Raw genomic sequence first — 12374 nt, 5'->3', positions numbered from 1 at the left:
AAAATTCAAAATCTAGAACATCTAATGCATCAGGATGAAGGTGTTGACAAGCATGCCAGCAATAAAAGAATGTACCCTTAGTATAAAGCACAAAAATTAACTAGCTATTAACTGATCATTCAGAGGAAGAAAGAGAAAAAATCCATCACACATTCTCATACAAAACTAAAATCAAAGCAAAATCTAAACTTTCTAATATACCGGATATTTAAATTATTCTACTGCGATCAAGAGACTATAGTTCAACCTGATTAATGCATATATGTTATAAATATGTAAAAGTGCAAGACTTTTATATTTTACACTGTTGGTACATTCTTTGAACAATAAAAATGTGAAACAAAACCTCAGGCAGTCCTAGTTTTAAGGCATTACCTCAAAATAATGTTTTATTTTAATTTTATTATATGAATAAAAAATTTAATCTCTTAACAGTTAAATAATTGTAAAAAGTACTCTATGTGCTAAGAAAAGTACGTCAGAAGTTTCAAATGGCTAAGGGCAAAGGCAAGTTTAAAAGCATAGCCCAGAATTTTATTTTTCATTTTGGTATTGCTTTCTGGCAAAAAGAATTTGTCTGATTCTCTCCCACACTAGTAACTCAGGACCTCCCTCCAATAGCAACTTCCTCTACCCCTTCAAATGTGAAATGTTTTTCTTTTGACTTACTATTCCCCTCTCATTATCAATTTCATTTGTCTCTTCTCTTTCATTAACATATTCTCAAAGTGACAAAGAGATTCACATTGCTTTAAATTCTTATCCATTTCCCTCCCTCTAACTATGGCCACTTGCATGAGCCAGCCCTCCTCACTCTGTTCTCTCCACCCAGCTCTCCTCACCCTGAAGTCTCTAAAGACTAAAGCTGTTTCAGACTCTGGGTGAACACCACCTCCAGCACCACGACGACAAAATATGACTCCTTCATGAGCCCTTGAGACTCAAGAAGCTGAAAACCTTGAACTTCCCAATGAGTCTTACCATCTCTTTAAACTCCACCAATCTAAAATAAAACTTGTAAACCCCTAAAATGGATCCATCCATCCGACAATCAGTTAACTGACAGAGAGCCAACACTCCCATTTCCTAGGACCAAATCTTAAGGTGCCCTCCTGTTCAGCCCACCAGTCAGTCACTAAGCATTCTTTTTTCTTCTTCTTCTTTCTTTTAAGTCACTAAGCATTCTTTATTCTCTTGGAAATCTTTTTCCTTTCAACCCTTTCCATCGTCACAGAAATCACACCAATGTGGAGGCCACTACAAATACCTAAAAGCTGTTTGGTTCCCTTTCTTCATTTCTAAGCACATCCTATAATACAACCTTCATAATACCACCTAGTCGATATTCCTAAAGCAGTGATTTCATTAAAGACCATTATTAGTAGCAAGGGTTTTAGGTTTCGTTTGTTTTTTTTTTTTAAATAACAATACCCCATGCCAGTGAAGAACCGAGAAAAAGACAGTCCTATATACTGCTGGATGGAAAATAAACTGGTATACACCTTCTGGAGGGCAATGTACCAAGATTGAACGTAACCTAAGAAAGCAACCAAGTATGTATAAAAAAAGTCTTTCAAGGAATTTTATTGCAGTATTACTTATATTACTAAGAAACTGGGAGCAACCTAAATGTCAAAAAACAGTCATAATGCTTAAATAAGTTATGAAATATCCACCCAAAAGAAAAAATAGTGCTGCCATTAATATTCATGTTAATAGAGCTATTATAAACTTGTACCAAATTTAAAACAGAACATTTTAAAATGGTATTTATAATATGACCCCAGTTTTGTTTAAATTTTAATTTTATAAATACAGAAAAAAATGAGGGAAAGAGATATGTGAAAAAATGTTAATATATCTCTCAGTTTAAGATTTTAAAACATGTTTTATTCTTCTGACTTTCTGCGTTTTTCAAATTTTGCAAGGGGTAAATTATTTTTATAATTATGAAGTGTCATTAAAAATTGATTAACTCCCTTTTCACTTCCTCAAAGCATTTAAACAGCATATACATAAGGTAGAATGTAGAGGGGGAAAAAATTAACCTCCAGGGCTCACTACTGCCTAAAATTTTAAAGCTAAACTTCTCAATTCAGCATTCAAAGCTCGGATACAATCCAGCCTGACACCACTGTCCTCTAATCCTCTGCATAAATCCCAAAGATCCAGTCCAGACAGTTGACTTACACCAGCACATCTTTCTTCACACCTACTTCTGCCTTGAATTCTAGCTCCCTTCCCCTCCACCTATCCAAACACACTTGTGCCCCTCAGCCTCTGTACCTGAAAACTGGTGTCCATGGTGGCGGCTCAGCCATGATGTCTCCCTGAGAATTCTTTTAAACCAGATGACTTGTTCTCTGACCCTTTCCCCTGCCCTCCCCCTCAGTATTCTACTTCCTGTATAACTCACTTTGGTATTTGATCATATATGGTCTTAAAGTATGGTTTAACTGTTTCATATGTGTATCTCTTATTTCACCAACAAGAAAATGCAGCTTGTTGAGGGCAGGGACTATTTTATGCTTCTTTGGGATGTTATTTCTCTTTCCTGTTCCCCAAGTCTTTCTCAGTGCTAACACAGTACAAAATGTCTAACATCCAATAATAGTCACTGCTTAGAATTCAATTAGTTCAGATGTTTTCCAAATACAATACGATTCTGCCACATCAATATATAGACATAAAACATGTTTTTTACCCCAAGATTCCAACTATTAAGGCGAGCTTCGATGTCACTGTCATCCAAAGAAAGAGCAGACTTTTTCGAATGAACTTCCTGAAATACAAAAGAGAAAAAGGAAGACAGGATGGAGGGAAGAAGGAGTGAGAGAAGAAATAAAAGAGGAAAGGAAGGAGAGAAAGAAGGGAGGAAAAGAAGGAAGGAAGGAACAGGAAGGGAACGGGGGAGGGGGAAGAGGAGGGAGGGAGAAAACAGGACAATATATGTCATTCAGAGTAATGAGAGTTTTGTGTGTTTTTTTAGTAATGCTATAGTGCCCTCAGAGGAAAGGATTATGTTACAACTGAGCTAGTTCTCAGTTCTAAGTAATGACTGTTTATTATAGCCGCTTAGGGCTATGAGATGCCTTTACGATATATTCACACAGTAACTAGATTTCAAAAAAAAAAAAATCAAAAGAATATTTTAAAAAATAATCCAAACTCTTCTCTTTAAGTTCTCTTACAAAAAGTTTTAATTGTGGTATACCACAGTAGCTTTAAAGGGGGATAGAGGAACACTTGAAAAGATGAATTATTTACTCTTGTTAAAATTAGTTAACAGGGAAGTTTGTGTTAATGTCCAAGAAGCTCTTTGTTCTTAAATTAATTCTCATTCATCCACTGAACATAAAGAGAAATAAGTTTTGGATTCGCCTCATAAAAACATAGGTATGGTAATTCTTTACTTTAAACAAAATTAAAATTCCATGTTTTTTCCCTTCCATATAATTTATTACATTGCACATTATCAAACCAGATTAAAATTATGATTAACTGAGAAGAGCCAAAGATCTGTGCCCAGAAATGGACAATGACCTGAGAAATCTAAAAACTTAGCAAGGTAATGCTGTATAAAATAATAATGTACATTTTATAGTACTGCTAAAAATTTTTGTTATTTAAATTTAAATTTAATTTGTAGGTATAACATCTTCATGCTTCTAGGAAACTTCATTACTAATAAACAAATCTATTTACCTATGGTCATTTAAATTATCTGAAGTGATAAAAATATACTAAAATGTTCTTCATATTTTAGTGAGTTGCCAAATTTCTATTGAACAAAATGTTGGGTTTATTATATATACTATATTAAAATTCATTACTGTTCTACTGTTGATCCCTTGCTTTTTGTATGTTTTTTTGTGTGTGTGAATGAGGATGTCTTTAAAAATGTACCTCCTTTGTTTATTTTGAGTAAAGTACAATGATTGATAATAAATCCACAAATATTTTAAATGTGTTACTCTTTACACTAAAATATTCTTGAAAGTTCCAAACTTGAACTCTCCATACCTGAGAAAATGCAAGGAGTTATATTCAGAGCAATATGTGCTAAAACAGTCATGTATCACATAAGATCTCCTTGTAACCCAAGACAAGCCAGAGTTATGCAAAAAAGACTATAGCAAGCAGGCAAAGTCTCCTTTACAAAGCTAACTGGAAAGCTCATTAGCTCCACGTTCAAACCAAAACTGTGTTAAGCAATTAATGCAAGAAAAGTATTCATATTTCCAAATGTAAACAGTTCACCTTCATCAGAAAGGCAGTGTTCCCTACTTCACTGCAAACTAATCCCAGTTGCTTAAGTTTATGACTGCTGTATGTCTAACCGTTTTTACACACAGATTGAATAAAGAGGAAAAAAGAACTAAAAAAAAATGAAGCTTTTCAAAGTTATTCTTCAATGTTCAGGAAAATGACAGACTAACATGATGCCTCAGAATCTTTGGGAAAGCAGAAGGAATGCTGTGGCGTATACCAAATATATCACTTTCTTTGAAACCAGGATGTGCACCAAAACCATCAGACTTTATTCATTGTTTGTAAGTAACTGTTGGAATTTGACAACACGAAACTAAAAATGTATGGGGATTATTTTAAAACAAGAAGCAAACAAAAAACAAACGAATCTCATCTTACACAACTTTTTGGAGTAATAATTTGTCCGTCTTCTCTGAAGGTTGGACTCATAGACTGCGATCCGGTTTGGAGCTTCGCAATGCATTGTTCCCTACTAGGAGACCAAAATAGTCACAGTCAGAATCGGGGGAATTCACAGGATGCAGAAGTATTCAAATCTAGGATTACCAATTTTTTTTCTTTTGGAAATGAGATGATTGTTTATATTAACAATGATGTTTCAATTGCAAAGAAAAAAGAAATACAAACAATAACCACTTGTATTTCTCACATTTTATTTCAATTATATTAAACTATAAATAAAATGTCACCTAAACGCCACATGTTTGCTTACAAAAAAATGCTACTGTTAAGTGGGACTGTAATAAACCACAAGTATTCCCCTTTTTCCTAAGTGTAGGGGGAGAAAAAATGAAGCATTCCTTCTCAGAGAAGATAACTGTTCTGAAAGGTTAGCAAGTTTTACTGGATTCATGTATCACATCAACATGAAATCTTAAAATATATAAAACAACAAATAAACATACAAATCAACAATTTCATGAGCTGAAAGTATGAATTAATTTGAAAGTGTGTCAGAAACCACAGGTAAATCAAAGTCTTAAATTTAAAAATATGCCAGGTTAATTCAGGTAAAATGTGATAAGTACAGCATAAATAGGAAAACAGTTTAGGTTTTCAGATGAATTTGGACAAAAAGATTTTTCTCCAATATAAAATATAGTACAAAAATATCATTCTCAGTATTCTACTTCAGCCTGGAGTCTCTCATACACTCTTGTTCAGGCTACTTCAATCAGTTTCATCATCATAAATATCTTTTCTCAGAACAGCTGCTTCAAGATACACAAAATGAAAACTAACCATTATTTAATGAATTAAAGTCCCTGACTTTCAACCACTAGCCACTTCAGGATTTCTTTCACAAATTGTGGGTCATACTAAGTATTCCCAAAAGACAGAATACCCAAAGAATTCCCAAAAGACAGACAGTAGTTCAAAAAGATTAAAAATGAGTGTGTTCTTTAGCAGTTAACACTGACAGAATAACATTTCTTAGACTAGTTACTAAGTAATTCACAATGTCTGAAAAATCTGTTTTAAAGAAAGCTGTTGATTTTTTATATCCCTACTCAATAGCCCAGAGATACAAATACTTAAAAATAAACGAGAAAAATACAGTAATATTTTGAAAATAATCTCGTCAACCAATGTTCTTGAGCTGACAGAAGCATTTATAACTTAGTATGTGGGAAGAGACGCCCTGCTACATCATACTAAGCAGTGGCCTGTTCTTTAAGAATAGATTAAACAATCATAAAAAGAGCCATACTTAAAAATTGAAAAACGTTAAAATATTAAAAGTAATTCTTCTCATACAAAATATTAATAAAAAAGAGAACTGAAACATTTATCTATTTATTACACAAGGTGCATACATAAAACAACGTGTCCTTTTAAGTCACTTATAGCTGTCCTCTGTCCCAGTCTACCACTTTCCCTTCATAATAAAATTTCAAAGTAAGTTATTGGATCCATGTCCTGACCTGCCATATACTTTCCAATCAACTACAATCTGACTTCCACTCATCCTGAAAGTGCTGTGAGTAAAGTCACCGATGATCTCCTAGTTGCTCAAACAAATGAGCTGTAATCTGTCCTTACCCTGGCTGATCTCACTACAACATCAGGGGCAGTGCTGCAAAAATGCCACATTTATTGGCTCCATAGAAACAGTTTTTCCTGATTCTCATCTGATCTTTCAGAAATCTCTTTCACTGCTTTTTCACTAGCTTTTCTTTCTCTGCCCATCTCATAAATACTATAATCCCCGAGGTTCTACATCTAACCTTATCTATTTTTCTTTTATATGCTTTTCCTGGGCAATTCAATATGTTGTCAGTTTTCTAAATAATAAGAAGCTTTGATTACCAATCTACATCTCCAGCCCAAACTGCTCTCTTGGCCTCCAACCCAATTACAAATACAAATCGAATAGCCCTACCTCCAATTCTACACGCCCAGAACTAAATTCATTATATTTCCCTACAACACTCTCCAATGCAGGCCAAGTAAAGCAGAGGCATTGCTGAAGCCAACTTCTTGTGAACACAGGTGAGACAACTAAAGAAAGAGGTCAGTATCACTGCTAAAATCTGGCTGGCACAAGAAACATAGGACATAAAGCACAGAGGTTTCATTTCTTGCCACTGATAATGACTCCAGCTGGAAACATAATTAACTGGAACTCTAAGTAGGTACAAGACAGCTCGAATTCACAGCGATGGGGCTGGAGGGCAGGGTGAGACAGAGGGTGGGAGGCAAAGCTTAACTATGTTATCCTTTAGAAAGAATAACAAGTGTTGCCTGCCACACAGAATAGCAAGTCATGGTGCTGAACAACATGGATGGACCTGAAGTGCATTATGCTAAGTGAAATAAGACAGAATGACACTGTATGTTATCACTTATATGTGGAATCTAAAAAATAAAACAGGGGAAGCATAGCTCAAGTGGTAGAGCACATGATTCGCATGCAAGAGGTCCTGGGTTCAATCACCAGTACCACCATTAAAAAAATAAATAAATAAACCTAATTACCCACCCCCAAAAAAGAGTTCAACATAAAAAATAAAACATGAATAAATATAACAAAACAGAAACAGACTCAGATATAGATAACAAACTAATCTTTATCAGTAGGGAGAGGGATGAGGGGAGGGACAAGATGGGGTAGGGGATTAAGAGGTACTAACTACTATGTGTAAAATAAATGATATGAGGATATATTGCACAGCATGGAGAATACAGTCAATATTTTATAATAACTTTAAGTGGAATATAATCTATAAAAATGTTGAATCACTATGTTGTGCACCTGAGACTAACATAACATTGTAAATCAACTATACTTGAATATAAAAATGCAATGCCATAAAAAGAATAGAAACTGAAGGTCAGCCAGGCTCTGGTTTCAGAGACAGCTAGGAAGAGCCAGAAAGTGTGACTGGAGAAGCAGAAGGGAATCAAAGTTCCTCTAAGTGGAGCAACAAAGTGAAACTCTCCAAGAAACCAGAGGCAGGATGGAGTTCCTTGTTTTTGAGAGGAAGCTGAAAATGAGTGCTGGTGATCATTTCTGAAAGCTACGTTTTATAAGAAGTTTTGTGCCTAGGAAAGGCAAAGGACAAGACATAGCCTCAATGCCAAGGAATCAGACTCTTCATTTGGAAGGACAGAGTTCAAAATGAAAAGAGGTATTTGGTTCCCCAAACGCCTACAAACAGGAAGCAGGCTGAGAGAAACAAACTCAGATGATTTGCTTGAAACAAATCATTTCTTTTGGTTTAAAAAAAAAAAAAAGATAATTCAGAGGGAAAAGCCAAGAGCCCAAAGGACAGAGCAGAAAGCCACAAATACCACTTCTAGGAAGCAGCACTAAACCCTAATCAAGTAACAAGCAACCAATACCTGGCCAGATTTCAGAATTTCTATAGAATTGTCATTGGTGTGTGTCTCCAGTTTCCCGGTTTTCTGAATGGGAGTTCTCCACTGTGTGGGTGAGTATGTGGGGGTTGGGAAGGAGAGAACTTAATGACTTTAGTTCACAGGTATTTAGAATGGAAGAAGCCATACCAGGGAAGCCTCAGTTACACCTAGATATGATTTTTAATAAGTTTGTTGAAATATAGTTTCTGTACAATACAGCCATATCCATTTAAAATGTAGACTTTGAGGAGTTTTAACAAACATATATACTCATGTAACCACTACAATGAAGATACAGATTCTTTCCATCACACCCAGAAGGTCTCTTGAGCTCCTCTGGACTCAATCTACTCCTGCAAACCCAGGCAACCTGCATTTTGTAGAATCTCTTATACATGGAATCAAACGGTATGCACGTATGTCTGGCTTCTCTCACTGAGGAAGATGTTTTTGAGATTTAGCCATGTTGTTACATGTATCAAAAGTTCATTTCTTTCTGTTGATTAAAAGTATTCTATTATATGGATGAACTTTATTTGCTTTTTTATTCATGTACCAATGGACACTTGTCTCCACATTTTGGCTATTATGAATAAAGCTGCTATGAACATTCAAGAATTTACGTGGACATAACATTTTCAGGTCTCTTGACTTAACATCTAGGAATAGAATTGTGGGGTCATGTGGTAAATTACCTGAAACTTTATACGTTGGTAAACTGTCTTCTAAAGTGGTTGTGCCATTTTACATTCCCGTCAACACTGCATGAGGCTTTGTTTCATCGCATCATCGCCATACTTGGTTTTCTGACTCTACCATTTTTGCCATGCTAATGGGTATGTAGTGGTATCACATTGTGCTTTATCTTTTTTCATTTCCTTGATAAAGAACAACATTGATGCATCTTTTCCCAAGTGTACATTAGCCACACTGTGTGTGAAGTATCTATAAAATCTTTCACACATTAATTGGGTTTTGTCTACTTTTCCTTGAGTTTTCAGAGTTCTGCACATGTTCTAGACACAGGTCATTTCTCAGATATTTCTATTTACAATATTTTCTCCATATGTGAGGAGTCCCACCTACTCATGATATAATATCCTTTTTATATTTTCTGGATATAATATACTAATTAAGAATTTTAAGTCTACATTCATGAGGGGAATATTGGTATGTAGTTTTACATTATTGCATGTCTTCGTCTTCTTTTGAAAAAGTAAAGTAGCACAGACTTTAACAAATAAGCTGGGAAGGACTCCTTCCTTCTCTATTTCCTGAAAAAAAAAACATCATGTTGGATGATATCTCTTCCTCTTGGTGACAGAATTCACCAAGGAAGTCACCTGAGTTTGGAGATTTCTTTATGGGAAGGTGGGTAATTACAAATTAAATTTCTTTGGTAGATATAAGGCTACTCAGATTTCCCATTGCTTCTCATCAGCATTGATTTTTGTGTCTTTCAAGGAATGTCTCTCTTTCATCCAAGTTATCACTGCTACAGTTGTTAATAATATTCTCTTGTGTTCTTAATCTCTATAGGATCTGTGTGAGGCCTCCTCTTTCATTCATTCCTGATATTGCTAATTTGTGGTTTCTTTTTACTTTTTAACTGTGGCAAAACACACGTAACACAAAATTTACCATCTTAACCATTTTTAAGTGTACTGTTCAGTGGTTGTAAGTACAATGACACTGTTGTGCAACCATCACCACCGTCCGTTTGTAGAACTTTTTCATCTTCCCAAACTGAAACACTATTACCCATTAAACAGTAACTCCCCTTCCTCCTCTCCCCTCAGCTCCTGACAAACACCATTCTACCTTCTGCCTCTGAATTTACACCTCATATAAGTGGAATTATACAGTATTTGTCTTTTTGTGACTGGCTCATCAGCCTTCGCATAGTATCTTCAAGGTTAACCCATGTAATGTGTGTCAGAATTTCCTTCCTTTTTAAGGCTCAATAACATTCCATTGTATGTATATATCACATTGTTTATGTACTCATCCACTGATGGACACTTGGGATGCTTCCATCTTTTGGCAACTGTAAATAATGATGCAAGGTACATGGGTGTACAAATATCTGTTCAAGTCTGTTTTCAGTTCTTTTGGATATATACCCAGAAAGTGGGATTTCTGGATGATATTTGTAATTTGATCATTGTATTTGTAATTTTTTTAGGAACTTCCAACTATTTTCCACAACAGCCACACCATTTTACATTCCCACCAACAGTGGACAAGGGTTCCAATTTCTCTACATCCCTGTCAACACTTTGTTTGTTGGCTTGTTTTATAGTAGCCATCCTAGTAGATGTAAGGCAGTCTCTCAGTATGCTTTTGACTTGCATTTTCAGAATGATTAGTGATTTTTTTCATGTGCTTATTGGCCACTTATATATCTTTTTTGGAGAAACGTCTACTTAAGCCCTTTGCCTATTTTTTAATCAGGTTGTTTGCTTTTGTTGTTGTTGAATTGTGGGATTTTTATATCTTCTGGGTATTAACCCTTTTTCAGATAAGTGATTTGCAAATATTTTCTCCCATTCCATAGGCTGCCTTCTCACTCTGTAGATTGTGTCCTTTGATGCACAAAAGTTTTCAATTTTGATGTAGTGCAATTTATCTAGGTTTTGTTTATTGTTGTCTGTGCTTTTTGTGTCATACCCAATGAATCAATGCCAAATCCACTGTCATGAAGCCTTCCCCCTATATTCTCTTCTTAGAGTTGGAGCTGTAGCTTTTACTGTTAGGTATTTGATCTATTTTTAGTTAATTTTTGTATAGAGTGAAATGTAAGAGTCCAACTTCATTCTTTTGCATGTGGCTATCCAGTTTTGCCACATCATTTGTTCAAATGATTGTCCTTTTCCTATTGAGTGGTCTTGGTATCCTGGTCAAAAATCATCTGACCATATATGCGAGAGTTTATTTCTAGGTTCTCTATTCTAGTCTATTAGTCTGTATGTCTGTCTTTATGCCAGTACCACATCATTTTTTATTTTGGGGGGTTTTTTCTGAAGTATAGTTGATTTACAATGCTGTGTTAGTTTCTGCTGTAAAATGATTCATTCATATATATATATATATATATATACATATATATATGTGTATATATATATGAATATATATAATTTATATTCTTTTCCATTATGGTTTATTAGAGGATATTGAATATAGTTCCCTGTGTAGGACCTTGTTGTTTATCTATTTTATATATAGTAGTTTGTATCTGCTGATCCCAAACTCCTAATTTACCTCTCTTCCACCTCTTTCCCCCTCTTTGGCAACCATACATTTGTTTTCTACATCTGTGAGTCTGTTTCCGCTTCATAAATAAGTTCATTTGTGTCATATTCTAGAGTCAACATATAAGTAAAATCACATGGTATTTGTCATTCTTTCAGATTGACTTCACTTAGTATGAGAATCCCTAGGTCTGTCCATGTTGCTGTAAATGGCATTATTTCATTCTTTTTTATGGCTAACTAGTATTCCATATACATATAAATATACATATGTATATAAAATATATCTATGAATAGATATCTGTCAGTGGACACCTAGGTTGTTTCCATGTCTTGGCTCTTGTAAATAGTGCTGCTCTGAACATTGGGGTACATGTATTCTTTGGAATTATAGTTCTCTCCAGATATATGCCCAGGAGTGGGACTGCTGGATCATATGGCAACTCTATTTTTAGTTTTTTAAGGAACCACCATACTGTTTTCCATAGTTACTGCACCAGTTTACATACCCACCAACAGTGTAGGAGGGTTCCCTTTTCTCCACACCCTCTCCAGCATTTGTTACCTGTAGACTTTTTAATGATGGCCATTTTGAGAGGTGAGAGGTGAGTACCATACTGTTTTGATTACTGCGGCATTGTGGTAAGCATTGAAATAAGAAAATGTTAGAATTCCAGTTTTCTTTTTCTTTTCCAAGTCTGTTTCAGCTTTTCAGTGTCACCTGAGATTTCATATGAATTTTAACAAGGATTTTTCTTTTTCTGAAAAAAAAAAAGCCACTGGAATTTTGATAGGCGTTGCATTAAATCTATGTATCGCTTTGGGTAGTACTGTACAGCTTAACAATACTAAGTCTTCCAAACCATGAACACAGTATGTCTTTCCATTTACTGGTGTCTTTTAAAATTGCTTTCAATAATATTTTATAATTTTTTTAGTGTACAACTCTTTCACCTCCTTGGTTAAGTTTATTCCTAAGTATTTTAT

The 12374-nt window shown here is 34.9% G+C and overlaps 1 protein-coding gene across 8 annotated transcripts in view; it reads right to left on the bottom strand.

Annotated features, from left to right (window-relative positions):
- CEP112 (centrosomal protein 112) overlaps positions 1–12374 on the bottom strand; it is a 371189-nt gene that overhangs the window by 332846 nt on the left and 25969 nt on the right. For all 8 annotated transcript variants that reach the window (XR_012059795.1, XR_012059798.1, XR_012059796.1 and 5 more), the window contains exons 5-6: positions 4651–4744; positions 2705–2782 (exon numbers count right to left, since the gene is read on the bottom strand). Coding sequence is in view for 5 of the 8 variants with exons in the window: in XM_072939445.1 (XP_072795546.1) it covers positions 2705–2782; positions 4651–4744 (172 nt within the window). In the remaining 3 variants the exon portion in view is untranslated. The remainder of the gene's footprint in view (positions 1–2704; positions 2783–4650; positions 4745–12374) is intronic.

The sequence above is a fragment of the Vicugna pacos genome, chromosome 16 (genome assembly GCF_048564905.1).
Source record: "Vicugna pacos chromosome 16, VicPac4, whole genome shotgun sequence".
Taxonomy (NCBI): Eukaryota; Metazoa; Chordata; class Mammalia; order Artiodactyla; family Camelidae; genus Vicugna; species Vicugna pacos.
Note: the sequence above shows the minus strand (reverse complement) of the source record. Positions and strands in the feature narration are given on the sequence as shown.